This window comes from Molossus molossus, unplaced genomic scaffold, assembly GCF_014108415.1.
Source record: "Molossus molossus isolate mMolMol1 unplaced genomic scaffold, mMolMol1.p scaffold_m16_p_12, whole genome shotgun sequence".
NCBI classification, from domain to species: domain Eukaryota; kingdom Metazoa; phylum Chordata; class Mammalia; order Chiroptera; family Molossidae; genus Molossus; species Molossus molossus.
In genome coordinates, this window is record NW_023425347.1 from 57,705,997 (window position 1) to 57,721,608 (window position 15,612).

At 40.2% G+C, this 15,612-nt stretch overlaps 1 protein-coding gene across 1 annotated transcript in view; it reads right to left on the minus strand.

Moving 5' to 3' along the window:
• PATJ (PATJ crumbs cell polarity complex component) overlaps nt 1-15,612 on the minus strand; it is a 332,328-nt gene that overhangs the window by 250,338 nt on the left and 66,378 nt on the right. Inside the window, exons 15-16 of the mRNA XM_036256685.1 lie at nt 8,738-8,872; nt 3,404-3,568 (exon numbers count right to left, since the gene is read on the minus strand). Coding sequence (XP_036112578.1) covers nt 3,404-3,568; nt 8,738-8,872 — 300 coding nt within the window. The remainder of the gene's footprint in view (nt 1-3,403; nt 3,569-8,737; nt 8,873-15,612) is intronic.

Consider the following 15,612-nt stretch of genomic DNA (forward strand, 5'->3'; position numbering starts at 1 on the left):
TACTTCAATGAGTTCTGTCATCCCATTAGAAGCATAAAAGGAAAAATATGCAATTTAAGGAAAAATGAAAACATCATATAAAGTCAAAGCTTATAAGATATTTAAGTAGCAGTACCTGAATTTGTAATTATAGTAAGAGATAAAGATGCCCACACAGAGGGAGGCCAGGACAGGACACAGAGAAACCACTTCTGTTGGCTCCTAGAAGTTTTCAAGAAAAAAAAACTGTACTAAAAAAATAAGGTGAAAAGAAATCCAAGTCTTTGGGAATCATGTAAGTCTAAAAATATAAAAATCACTGAGTTGAAATAATGAAAATCTAATCTTGGAGGAAGTAGATCAGCAACTATCCAGTACACTGGTCCTTGGTTATTTTCCTTGACCTTACACCCCCTATTCCAGCCTTCCCCTCCTTTCAGGGAAAAGAGTCACTGCCATATGAAATTCAAGGAAGCTAAATGATACAGGGTCAATGAGTCAACTATGCAGAGAAAGAATAGCTGCTCCAGCCTTGGCCGGTATGAATTAGTTGGTTGAGATTTGTCCTATGTACCCAGAGGTTGCTGGTTCGATTCCCAGTCAGGGCACATGCCTGGGTTGCAGGCTTGATCCCCAGTAGAGGGTGTGCAGAAGGCAGCTGATCAATGGTTCTCTTCCTCTCCCTTTCTCTCTAAAATAAATTAAAACATATTTTAAAAAAAGAATATTTGCTCTAACCTTATGTCTTTATACTAGTTATAGCACTGTATTATTGTTTTTATATGATTTAACTTCCCTAAAATACTATGAATTTCTACCTGAAGCTCAAGAATTATCTTTTTTTTTTTGTAGCTCTAGCAACAGGTTAGAATGAAAACTGTGCAGGCTACCATAGACTTTACCATGGTTATCCACTCCACCCACAATAATGCCTGGCTCACAACAGCCACTCGACAAATGTTTGATCATATATTAATAAATCATCCATCTTTTAGTGGCTTTCTCATGAAACTCCTTTTTAAAAAAATTAAGATATGAACTAAATAATTTTTTTAAGTAGACTTCTTGAGACTTTGGGTAGTCCCAGTAAATAAAATGAAAGTGTATTATTTCTACAAATATAATTTTGAGTGAACTGTATAAGAAAATCCATTTAAGGGAATCAAAGTTGGGGGGAACCCTTCTAACACAGAAGAGTAGGGCACCATAGCTAACACACACACATGTTTTCATTAGGATTGGTCCAGATCTCAAACTTTTCCTGCAGGATATGGAAAGTCAATACTCAATCCATGGTGGATTGACTCTAAACATGGCAACAATTTCTTGGCTCTTGAGTTACAAAACTTGAAATTAGTGGGAATGTTCTGGATCAATAACCTCTGTATATAGCAGCCTGATGTGAGGAAATGATACACTTAAAAAGAAAACACTCATCCTTTCCAATAAAAAGTAAAGTTCCAATGGTTAATACAACATGATTGATGTTTTACTGGGGCATTTAATACCCTCATTGATTAATGAGCATTAGAATTTTGGCTGAGCTGCCTCACCAGATAGAGTTTAAGAACCTAAGATGGTATTGGGATAAATGAACAAAGAGACAGATGGAAAAGAGAGCCAGGAATTAAAAATCCACATATAATTATAAAACCCAAGTTTATCGAGATTTCAAGGCATCTAAGGTATACAAGATATTATTCTCCAACCTGAAATATATCACTTTGATACAATCAATTCTGCATAACTCCTGTGTTCATAGAATGGAAAGCAATCAACTAATGGGCAGCAAGGTTGACATTTAGCATAATTCAGAGCTGTAGTTTACCCATTGTGGTCAAGTATGACAGATGGGAGGACAGAGTCAGCAAGCTGGGTTGGTGATTTACACACCTTGTAAGATTAGATTAAAGACATTTTTATCAACCTTTAGAGGTAAGCCATCACCCACATTTAATTTCAGTAAAGATAACAAGAATTTTTTTTAAAAGTGTGGTATTAGAGTTTCTTCTTTGAAGTATGTTTTATTAAAGAAAAACATCTAAAAAAAGTTTCTCAGTCAATAATTTACTAAGCACTTATATGCTCTGTAAAGAATAAAAACTATGAGATAGAAAATAATTTTAAGATATGTCCTCTGCCCACAGGAGCTGACGGTTTCCTGGTAAAAACAAGCCTAGTGGGTGTCTGTGACTTGAAGACAGTGCTATGCTAGATACTTCCGCCCTTTCGAATATCAGAAAACAAAGATGGGTGAACTGGAGGAGTCAAGAATAGCTAACGCTAACTTTTACTGAGCACTTTCCACGTGCAATGCATTGTGCCAAGAACTTTTTTTTTTAATTGACTTTTTAGAGAGAGAGGAAGGGAGAGAGAGATAGAAACACCTATGTGAGAGAGAAATGTTGATTGGGTGCCTTCTGCACGCCCCCTACTGGGGATCGAGCCCACGACCAGGGCACATGCCCCAACCAGAATTGAACCAGGATCTCTCAGTTCATGGGATGCTGCTCAGTCCACTGAGCCACACCAGCAGGGTGTGTGCCAAGAACGTTTACTGAGCACTTTCCACGTGCAAGGCATTGTGCCAAGAACTTCACATACATTACTTCATCTCCTCCTCATACAAACTGACAGGGTGGCTAACTCCTCTAAGTCTCCCCACTTTTCTGTTCAATATGAACAGAAAGTCCAGGTATTGCTCAAAGATTCACAATCTTTAAGCGGTAGAGTAGGATTAGAGTCCCTATATTTTGAAATTCAGACCATAAGCCGGTGCAAGGGGAGGCCCATGCATCTAAACATGTATTAATGGAATTATAATCTAGAAGAGTCTGGGAAGGTGGAAGTGGCATAAAAGATGAGGTTACAAATGGCATAAGATGACAAAGCCTGTGCTTAAAACTGTTTTCATAATTGCACTGCTCTTTTAAAACAGAGTACCAAGAGCACAGCAAGTGTTATTTTATTCTCTGACCTTCTGAAGGCTTTTACAGCAGTTTTTAGACTCACTTCGAAATTGGTCATAGATCTTCATATTTTTAAGGCTCTGAAAAAGGGGAAGTCCATTAGATATTCAACACTCGCCGACATCTTAAACTTATTAAGATGAACTAAGTGAAACTGGGAGCTAAAAGTATTGAGCCCAGGCACATACTAAAAAAAAAAAAAAAAATGGAGGGGTCTCTAAAATCCAAGTGCATACACAATAATGTTACAATACTGCAAGGGAAAAAAAGAGAAATTTTATGACAGTAAAAGAAAAGTAACAATTTGAAAGCTATGTATCACTGCCTTTGAGAGTTACTGTAGTCAAATAAAAGAAGGGGGAAATGTTTTCTCTCTCTTCACACTGTAATACACTCTTGGGGTACCCCTGAAGAATAGGCATGCCTGTGGGAACCACAGGACATTCATTTAGTACCTCCATCTCAGGAAGAGAGGCTCCAGTGGTCCTTCTTGGTTCATCTACAGAGGCTTCATCATCAAACAACCGTCGACAGCAAACCAAGGTAAAAGGGGGTGGCACTTCTTTAAGAAAGGAGACCGCTTCTCGGCGAGATTTCCCATAGAGCTGCACACCATTGACCTAGAAAGACAAGGGTAAGTCAGAATTAAGGAGGCTTTAAATGAAAAAACAAACAAACAAAAACCTCTGGATTATATCAACTTATCAAAATGAAAATAGGATAGTGTTTTACTTCCCCTGTAAACAAAAGACCTAAATTTAACATTATTTTAGTAGTAACTAAAAACATTAGAAATCCTTACAATTTATAAAAACTAAGGCTAAACCTTTACTGAACTTGGGTGAATCAAGCATAAAATGTGGGCAGAGTACCATTTTTACTAGGTATGCAATCTGCCTATTTTTCATACCTCCCTCGTTTTTCCTTTCTATATGCCAATGTTGTATTCTCTCATCTACTTCTACCCATCTCTCCTTAAACACTTTCAATATCATCTACAGTCTTTTTTTTTTTCCTTTATTGATTTTAGAGAAAGAGGAAGGGAGAGGGAAAGAAACATCAAGGAGAGGGAACATCAACTGGCTGCTTCCTGCATGCCCCCCACTGGGGATTGGACCCACAACGTGGGCACGTGCCCTGACCAGGATTCAAACTGGCGACCTCTTGGTGCATGGGTCAATGCTCAACCACTGCGCCACACCGGCCGGGCACAATTACAGCCTTCTTTTTTTTTTTTTTTTTTAATCCTCACCCGAGGATATTTTTCCATTTTTTGTACAGATAGAGTGGGAGGGAGAGAGAGGAGGGGAGAGACAGAGAGAAACATCGACATGAAGGGACACATCGAGTGGCTGCCACCCGCACGACCAACCAGGGACAAACTGCAACCGAGGTACGTGCCCTTAGCGGGAACCGAACCTGTGACTCTCCGGACCGCAGGCCGACGCTCTAACCGCTGAGCCAAACTGGCCAGGGCCAGTTACAGCCTTCTTAAGACCATTTCCTCTTGCTGTTTCATTTTGTAAGAATATCACTACAGATATTAACACTAATTTTAGGGCTGTTAATAGCTGCTGAACTTACAACATGTAGGTAACAAAGTCTAGGCTACTAGGCTGTCAAAATTTAGCCTCAGTCACAATTTTCTTTCATATCCCATAAACTCTTAATGCCAGGCTGAGAAAAATCACTTCATTAGAAAAGTGCAAATAACACTGCATCATTTCTATCTTACACACTCTGCTGACACAGTCATCAATTGTGGAAAGTGTCAGGTTTTCAAATTATTTTATGTGTTTAAAAGAATAAAAAGATAACTATTCCTTAATAATGAATAATGCATATCACCAAAAAGTATCTAAATTTAATATTCTTTGTAGTGCATAAGAACAATATTTTGCACCAAACATGATCTATAAAGATGTCTATTCCAACTTTCCACATATATGACTTCAGCTCAAGGAGCCCTGCCAGTTCTGACTAAAACTCACAAAAAGCTGATCTGCCTGCTACTCCCAAAAGGCTGAGGCATGAACACAATCCGGGCAACAAATAATCTTTTCACATCTAACTCGACCTTCCTGGGAGGGTTCAGCAACATTATCAGTTTAGAAGACATTTCTGGTCTGGCATTAATTTGTGACAGGTGCAGTGCTCATGTCCAGATATCGGGCAGGGCCGCCTTTCCACAAAGTCTGTCATTGCCCAGAGAAGAAGAGCACAGTGGGTTGTTGGAAGCATCCCATCAGCAGTGATCTGAGTCCCCAATCAGTTGTCCCTGGGAACCACTCTCAGGCCTGCAGCACACCAAGCACTTAGCCATCAGGCCAGACAATCTCTCTGCCTCTTAATTATTTACAAAGAAATCACTACATAGTAAAGAGACCCACATGTGCTTCAGGGAGCTAACCCTAGTGGAAAAGTAAGTATCATCTCCCAAGACTTTATGACTGATAAAGGGCCCAGGGGATGGCAAGTTCAGCAGCAGATGAAAGGTTTTCCTTGAAAGAATTACAAGCCAATCTTCACACAGAAATGGGCAAGGGAGCTACCCATCACTGGTCACACCATGTCCATGGTGCAAACCAGTGCCAGAGCACAGAAAGTTCTAAAACCAACCAAATGGGCAGTAACCTACACTGAAAATAAAACAAGCACAGTATCAGTCTGTGTCTCACATGACTTCAACAAATTAGAAAATCACTTTTCAGGTTTTCATCTTGGAGTACATTTAAATATTTATTTAGCTCATTATTTATTCATTGGAATTGTCTCCAGTTATTATAGCAGTGCCTGGTAGTCCTCCTCCCTGTGCTCTATCGCTGAAGGGATTGGTCACATTTCCCATTACCAGCTCCTACCTAAGGGGATTTATGGCTGTTGTAAATAGTTGCTCTGGGCTGAGACTTGGCACAGTGTTCTAACCCCAAAGCATAGTATTGTGTTTCTGGTTTTAAACTCCAAGGAGTACATTAAACACACACACACACACACACACACACACACACTTTTAAACTCCAAGGAGTACATTAAACACACACACACACACACACACACACACACACTTTAAGCTTAGTAGTTTATTTGGCTAACTTTACAGAAATTCTTTTATTTTTAATGTCTATATTTGGGTACTCAGAAGCAGCCAATTTTTACTTTAGCGTTCACAATATTTCTCTAGGCCCTTCAACTGGAGACCCTCTAAAGTGCTGTCAAGTCTCCACTGTTCATACTGTGATGAGAAGACGCACCTACACGTGCTCATCTGCAGAGCACATAATACTGCACAAGGACTGAGCACTACATTACCTCATTCAGTCCTTGCTCATCCGATCCCATAGAGACTGTGTATGCCTTTCCCTGGTGACAATATTGCTGATGTCTCACAGTGACGTAATGCTTTATAGTTTGCATGGATGATACTCCGTTAGATCCTCATAAGCACATAGTGAAGTAGGCATTTATTGATGAAGAGACTGATTCTCAATAAGTGACAGGTCAAGGGACATGGTTAAGCTGTGGCAAATTTGGAACCAAAAGCAGCTCTTCTGACTTTCAAACCTGTGCTTCTTTCTATATCCCAAGTTCTTTCACCAAAAATCTATACTTTCAACAGCAAGTCTTTATGCTACCTTATCATAGCACATTCTATCACAAGGTTGAAGGCCCATGGGATTCTCATCTTGGCTAAGGCACAGGCGACTCAGTTGATGGCTGGGGTCACTGATAATTGCTCCACTCAGATCCAGCTAATATTTCTTTATCACTTGCCACATACTAGTAGTGAATTATACTTACAGCCACAGAATTATACACAGAAATGTTTAAAATGTAAATTATATGTTATGTATACTTTACCAGAAAAAAAGTGAACTAAACTGGTTTTTGCTCATATTTCTACATCTCCCAAATTAATATATCACATGTCTCAATATCTAACAACTATATATTAGAGAAATGGTTTCCAAATGGTCTCCAATGTACAGATTACCATGTCTGATATCCACAAAGCTAGGCTATATGCCCAGTGAATCAGGAATAAAGACATAATTCAGAACAAATAAAAAATCATAAGTGACACAGTAAAATGTAGGGTACTCATTTGCCAAAAAGCATCCCAATATCATTTTTTATACAACTCTAAAATAACTAACTAAATTTTACAACAGGACTTCAACACCCTGCCCTCCCAAGCTTATGACAATTAGTCATAGCACTTTGCCCTCTGACCTTGAAACTCAACATACTCTTCCTGGTGGCTGGACACTCCTAAAAAAATTGCAGTTGCACTCAACAAGAAACCTGTTTGCTATCCCTGTCATTGCACTTGGAGCAAATAAAAAATTTAGAAAGAAATGTCTACAATCAAGGCTCGTGGGATTCTAATCTTGGCTAAGGTTACTAGGTGATCCTATTAAACCCAACCTAGAGCTTCTTGTGGTTCCTAACTTTGGGGAGAAAGAAGCCTCTTCTATGTAGTATTCTCTAAGTCTGACCATTCCTCAAATTTTTTTTTAATAAGCTTAGGAAGTAGTATTGTGGGTTTATTTTTTATTTTTTTAAGTGAAATGGGAGTTAGAACACATGAACTAAAGTGATTCTATCAGTGTATAAAGTTGGAGGAAATCAACGTCTTATTTTCCTATATGTAAAATTAGGGGTTTCAGTGTGGATTGGGTTCATGGTATTAGTTATAGAACTTTCCAATCTAACAAAATCTCTCAAGACAATCAGGTCAAAGGAGAAGTGTTCTAGAATTGTCTGACTGAAGAGTGGTTGGGAGACTGAGTGAGCCCACTAGAGGCTACCATGTTGTGGGAAGGGAGTCCCAAGGAGACAATCTGAAAACCAGTGCAGATTGCATAAGCCCAAGGTCACCCAGCTCTAGTCTTTCTTAAAAATAATCGATAAAACATGCTAGTAAATGTCACTACATGTTTTAAATAAGGGTCATGAATTAGATTCTTAAAAAGAATTTAGCACCCTGGCCGGTTTGGCTCAGCGGTTAGAGTGGCAGCCTGCACACCAAAGGGTCATGGGTTCAATTCTGATCAAGGGCATGTACCTGGGTTGCAGGTTTGATTCCCTAGCCCTGTTGGGGGTCATGCAGGAGGCAACCAATCAACGTGTCTCTCTCACATGAATGTCACTTTCTCTGTCCCTCTCTCTAAAAAAATCAATGGAAAAATATCCACTTTACAAAGTGGGTGAGGATTAACACCAAAAAAGAGAAATTGAAAAAAAAAGAATTTTGTTCAAAAAAAATACTAATTATGCTATCAAAATAAAATAGGACATTAGCTTCTTTCTGAGTCAATTATTTAAACAAGCACTCAGACATCTCAGGAGTCCCAAAAGACGGAGAAAATGATGTTAAAGTATATTACCTACTTCCTTCATCATTACATAAACTGTTAGTATTTTTGTCTTTTATTTAGTTTTTCCAGCTTCCCTGGGATATAATTGACATATAACATTGTGTAAGTTTAAGGTATGTAATGTGATAATCCAATAGACATACATGTATTGTGAAATGATTACCACAATAAGGATAGTTAACAATTCCATCATCTCACAGTTACCATTTATGTCTGTGTGTAGTGAGAACACTTACGATCCCTCAGCCACCTTGAAGTACACAATACCATATTAAGTAGAGTCACCAAAGTTTTTTTCATTCTAAGTGTCACATTTCACCGGCACTCATGATAATATAACTCAGTAGATTTTTATTGAGAACACATTTTCCTTGAGCTTAAAAGTTCCTGTCTATCCCTCATAAATTTTACCTCAAGGAGCTCATCCTCTGGCTGAAGGAGTCTCAGTGTATCAATAGGACCACCTGGAACAATCGAAGAGATATAATGGTGCCCATCGAAGGAATCAACTTCCATGCCAAGCCTCAGAGTGTGAATGGGCAGGAGCTGCAAAAAAAGAGAGCACTAATATCAAACACCGCAAGGACACAGCAGGCTGTTCATTTCCCATCAGGTATTTGACATAAAAGCCCCACCCCTTGAGTCAGATCACCAAAATCCAAAAAGTGAACCATAGGGGGAAACCAGCCTCAAGTAAAATATGAAGTTGCTTGTCGTCTTCTCCTCATTCCTCTTTTCATTTTAGATTCCCTGAAAATACAGCAGCAGGTGTACAAAGTCCTGCCTCCAGTTCTAAACTCCAGGCACTCCTAACTCCCCAGGTTCCCAGTGTTGGTTCTGCTTCCCTTTTCTGCGGGGCTTCCCATCTCCCAGAATGTCCTAACTCCTCTTTCTGTTCTGACTTCCACGCACACTTCAGTACAAAAGCACTGTCACTTCCAGAAGGTAATTCCTGATGTCCATCCGGGGTCCAATGCCACCCTCTGCACACTGCCATCACGGCTCACTACACACCGTGTTTAAAAGGTCTGTTTTCTTGGTTGCTCCCCTTGCTAGAGTACAGGGTTTTATCTTTTCTCTCTATAACCTCAGGCCCTGAAACAGTACCGGGCACTAAACATGGGCTCATTAAATGTTATTTGACTGTAACTGAAAATTTTTTTTAATTAAAAAAATGTTTTTTGAACTAATCCAGGAAAGATGATACCTCATTCAAGATCTCCGTCTCACCAACTTAAGTGAAAAACAACTTCTGATTTGTGGGGAGGTATGGGTGTATAATAAGAGGTAATCATTACTCCACCCTAAGACTGATGCTGTTGGCTTAAAAGGATTTATATGAGTTAGGAAATGGGTCAAGAACTAAGAAACTAGCCAATGTCAAAGTAAAGAGATGAGTGTTTTGATGTTGTTGGCTGCGAAGGTCAAAGGCATTCACCAAACTCCATTCCCTTGACTTTCTCATTTCAACTGTATAAACTCAACTATGGTAAATAGTACCGATTATGATTTGTATTTCCTATATCAATAGTCTGTTTATCTAAAAACAGCCGTCTACCCCCAACTGTAGACGTGATAAGGAGAAAACCCCACACAAGGCAGCAATACAACCACAGCGTGGCTCTTTCCCTCCTGCTCCCTATTTTCTGTGACCTCTGAGCTTGTCACCTCCCTTCTGCCTTCTGCTCTGAGTCCCCAGAGTCCCACAGGCCTTGCCTCAGACACCACCTGGGGCTCATTTCCATCTCACTACAGACACACAGACAAATTTGAAGTGGCAAGCAGTCCTGCTGACTAAGACCTCAATGACTTAAAATAGGCATAAATGATTTTTGGCCCTGGGCTAATTTTCTGAAAAGTAAGTGCTCCTGACCAGCAGGCACCTCAGAAGCTACAACCACTTCTGGCAATAAGATGTTCTAGCGCTCTAAATGGAAGAGAAAGATTGTTGTTGCCCTCATTCCCTCTTTCTGATTTATTTCTCACTGCTGCCACCTGTCCTCTTGTCTTGTCACTGTACCAAATCTGACTGCTGAGCTAGGAGACATTCGTGTCATCTTCTTGAGGTGTAGGTGGTGAATAAAAACTCTCAGAGAAATGTTTCTGTAATAACAATTTACCCGCCCGCTCCCTTCTTTTGTGTATAAGCCAACCACTAGGGCAGAGAGTGGTCAGTGGTCTACACAAGTCATCTCCAGCGGGGTGCTGAAGCCTACTTATAAGAGCAGATTGTTCAATTTCCAGAAATTTTGCAAGCCACTTGTTAAATATACTCATTATTAAAAATTAGATTATGTAAGATTACACTGAAATAAATAATACTAAAAATAAATGTAATAACTACTCAAAATCCACCACTTCCTAATTATTTTTAACACATTTTATCCATGTTCTTGCAGTGACTTCTATGTGTGATATGTGTATGGTAGAAATACTCTCTAAGAACTTAGAGACGCTGAAAGGTGAACTGAAAAAGATGAAACGACTGATTTGTTTAGCTGCTAAATACAGCTGGATTGGGTAATGCCACAGTCCTGCTCCCATGAAGAAACCCACAACAGTGAAGTGCTGTTGTGAATCCCTTCCCAGCTCCGAGGTTTCAGTGATGTCATTTTGGTAGCTTGAAATCTACCACGACGGGACTGTTTACACCAGATACCGGTAAATGCTACAAATTGGAACTGCTCTTTTCTTTTTGCGAGCTACGTTTTACCAGCATACCACTCATCTGCAATCTATTTTGCACATGCTCTCTAGCATATATTTGTAGAATATAAACTATGTGTAAGGATTTGAACTATGAGATGGAATTATAGGGTAAATGAAAGAAACAGTCTCTACCCTTGTGGAACTAACATCTAGTGTGGACACACACAATAAACAAGCAAGAGAGAAAGCTGATACAAGCAGACAAATAAGGAAGCAAATAATTCAAATGAAAAATAAACAAATGAATAAACAAATGAATAAGCAAACAAATGAAAAATAAACAAATAATTATGAATTGTGGTAAGTGCTGTGAAGGAACTAATATGGGTCAGGACATCAGATGTAATTGGTGCAGGCCATTTTGGAAAGATGATCAGAGTAGGTTTCACAGAGATGGGGACACATTTAAGGTGAGACTTGAAGGATAAGAATGAATCAGCCCTACAAAGACCCACCTGGGGACTCATTGTGGGAGGTAAGTGAAAAAGATGAATTGCTAAGTTTTTGGTTTGAGTAACTGAGTAGACAGTGGTAGCAATTTCTGCATAGAAATAAGTGCCCAAATTAAAACAAAGATATTGCTGTACATAGAGATCTTTGCTACTTATATAATAATGTGTCCCACACAAAAAAACCAAAGGATTAAGGAGGGAACTGATTCCAATCTCCTGTTCCACCCCTTTACCAATCCTGCTATTCACATGGTTGACCCCACATCCACAGAATAGTTGACACCAAGAATAGGTTGAAGCCCTGAGGAGCAAGAGAGGCTTACCCATGGAATCCCTTGCTCACCAGACACAAGGCTCAACCCTTCAGGACTATTCCAGCTCATATCTATAAACACAACACGCTCCCTGGAAACTTAAAACCATGAGCGAGACACACATGCTCCATCTTTAATCATGCTGAGCAAATAAATCAGAAATGATGTTTACAAAATCTGTCAATCTGAAAGAGGCCTACCTAATATTAGTTCTGAATCTAAATCTGAGTACAGCTGGGTTTCTGAGACTTTGCATTACATTGCTGCAGGCTTCTCTGCAGGAGCAGAACTGTTTAATTACCTGTCTCAGCGGCATTTAGCAACTAAACAAATCAACCATTTCCTCTGTCTCATTAGTTGTCCATTCCTTTGGTGTTCTGAGAGAGAGAGAGAGAGAGAGAGAGAGAGAGAGAGAGAGAGAGCAGACAGTGCTAAAATGACAGGAGCAGGTGCAACAGCCAGATGATAGACATCTTCACACACATCAAATGTTATGTTTTTTGATGCTTATTCAATGCACTTTGCGCCCTGGCCAGTTTGGTTCAGCGGTTAGAGCGTCGGCCTGCGGTCCTGAGAGACCCGGGTTCGGTTCCCGCTAAGGGCATGTACCTCAGTTGCAGTTTGTCCCTGGCCCTGGTCGGTTGTGCGGGTGGCAGCCACTCGATGTGTTCCTTTCACATCGATGTTTCTCTCTCTCTCTCTGTTCCTCTCTCTCCCTCCCACTCTACCTGAACAAAAAATGGAAAAATGTCCTCGCGTGAGGATAAAAAACAAACAAACAAACAAACAAAAACAAAATCAATGCACTTTGCAATGGGTCCTATTGAAATTGACAAAGCTAATGAGCAGCAGGATTGTCATGATCTTAATATGACAAGTACAGGGTACAAGGAAATGTATCCAAGGAAAGTATGACCATGGTGTGATTTAATGTCAGTGCTAAAATGATAAAGATCAATGAGATCAAGAAACCTATAGGACCCTGGCCAGTTTGGCTAAGCGGTTGGAGCGTTGGCCTGCGAACCAGAGAGTCCCAGGTATGGTTCCCACTAGGGGCGTATACAAAAACAAACAAACAAACAAACCTATAGGTCTTCAACCCATGAGTTGGAGATACCTGACATGAAATAAACCACAGCTCATTCATTTTGCTCAAAGCTCTGCTTTTAGGACCTTAAAACAAGATATCAAAACACTCAAGTGGGAATATAAATGATGTTACTTCAGGCGTGAGGGACTTCTGGAAAGGAACAGATATGTCAGTGGCATGGGAAGAATGCGTCTATAAATGTTGAACTCAAAATAAAACAGAACAGAAAGAACCCCATGATTAGTGAGAGAGAAAGAGAGAGAGAGTAAATAGCCATTTATGTTTAAAGATTAGGGGGAAAGAGATACTAACTTTACCACAAATAATAAACAAACCCTAAGGACAAGGCTACACCTATGAAACTAAGAGTGAAACCCAGCATAATGGCCTCGAAAGTTAGGTGTGCTCACTCAGGTTATGCAAGACAATCAATCAATCAATACCTTGGAGCTTGATTTTTATATTAGTTTTTCTCACCCATCTAAAATTTTAATGCTGGAGGTTCAAAAAATACACACTATGTGCTCTGTTGTACAGAAATATATTGGAGGTTCTCTTCAGTTTCCTAACACCAAGGTCAAGTGTCAGTGGTCACTGACAATCTCAGATATCATTTATGTCACCTGTCTGGTCCATGTGATATCCGAGACTTCAACACCTGATCTAACACTTTGTATTATGACTCTTTCTCTCCCTATGTTCATGGTATTTCCTCCACCTGGAATATCCACTGTTCTTATTTCTGAAATCCCAGTTTTTTCAGAGTATAGTTCAAATGTCTTCCTCCCAATAAACTTCCTTCATCTTAAAGAAGTAACACTTCCTTAAATACACATAAGACATTTTAGCAATACCTGAGCAATGATTCTCAACGGGGCAAGGCAAGGATGGGATCACAATATCCTTTAGAGGCCTCACCCCAAACCTACAGACTCAGAATATTGGTCAGGAGGAAAAAAAAGAAGGCAACTGCATTTTGAAAAACTTCTCTCATGTTTCTGATAGACCATCTGCCCTAATCAATAATCTAGTCGATAACCACTGTTATAGTCATTTGAGACTAGCAAAGTATAAAATTACATGCTTGAGAATTGGTAACAGAGGTTGGATGCCTCTGGGAAAGAATGCAAGGGGACTGGGATGGGAGGGAAACAATTTTTGCAGCGCATACTTCAAAAACTTTTAAATTTTATGTCTTGTCCATATATTTTCTGGTCAAAAGAATAATCGCACAGACTTAGAAGCCAAATAACCCTTGATTTTTTCGCTGACTTTGCCACTTACTAGCCACATATGATCTTATGCAAGTCCTTTTATCTGCCTGACACTTAAGTTTCCACGTATTAAAAATAGAAAGACGGAAATAGCTGCTGACCAACAGGGTAATTGTGAGAAATAAAGGAGATAATGTATTTAAATCAAAGAACTGACCCTGGTAACAGAGTAGCAACTCCTGGAGGGCCCAGCCATCCCACGGCCTTAAACACTGTATTTGCTCATGCAGAGTGGGGAGGAAACTCCCATTTAATGCCTTCCTAAATCATATTCTGTCAGCCTGTCTTGTCAAAACCAGAGAACAGGCTCTGGTACTTTTGTTTCCTACAACAGGGATATTACTGATGTTCACTCCATATCACAATTGATGTCCAAGAGAAAGGTCACTGGAATGGGCTTTAATGCTTCTCCCTCACAATGCTGTGATTATCTTAATTGTAAACACTCACCAACAAAGCCATCCCTAAAAGTGCAAGTCTCCCCAGATGCGGGAAAACCATTCTTGGGTCCTGATTAACAGCTTCCTAGAAGCAGTACAGCTAGTGCTCGAGCCGCTGTAAGTTGCTTTCACCTCCCTTTCCCCCACAGCTCCACTGGCCCACCATATATGAAGATGTTTCTTAAATCAATCCTTCCAAGAGTGGTGGCTATGGGGTGGTAACCGGAGTGACCATCTACAGACAGCTAGACCCTTAGGAACACCAATGACGGCCGTGAAACATGATTTTCTTAATCAGAAAGTTGAAAGGAAAGAGGAAAAACTTACATCTTTGGCCTCAGATGGAGACACTGCCCCGCTTAGATCCTTCCACACTGCTGTTGCCTGGCACTGAGAATAAAGACCAGGATTACCACTGTGGGTCTCCTGGCCCTGTAGCACCTGGTGTTCCTCACCTGCCTCATTTGACAACACTCTACTCTTCGCTTGGTGTGACCCAGACACGTTAAACAACCCACCTCCATTCTCCCCACATGCCAGCCCTTTCCTGTTGATCACTTATTTCCCAGCTCACCTGTTCTCATCCTTCAGGCCTGAGCTGGACAGGCTGGTCCTGGCCCTCGCACTCTGAGTGCCCACCCCCCGGTGTGCTCCCATCGCCCCGTTTGTTCTCCTTTGCATCACTTCTTACAGTCTACAACTACCTTTCTGGGTTATTTTTTGTTTACTACCATGCCCCTACCCAAGCCCAGATTCTAAGCTCTATGGGGGCAACGTTTCCACTGTGTTTCCTCCTGTTGGTAGCAGTGTGGCATATGGTAGGAGCTCAGTAACTATTTCAGGAATGAATGAATGACTGAAAGAATGTGCTCTAAGCTGTAGCCTGCCTCTGCTACTATCTAACTGTATAATTTGGGACAAACTAGTATTTTCATCTATGAAATGGTTTTTTTGGTTTTATTTTGTACGTGCCCCGAGCCGCAAGGGTCTAGCAGGAACTGAACCTG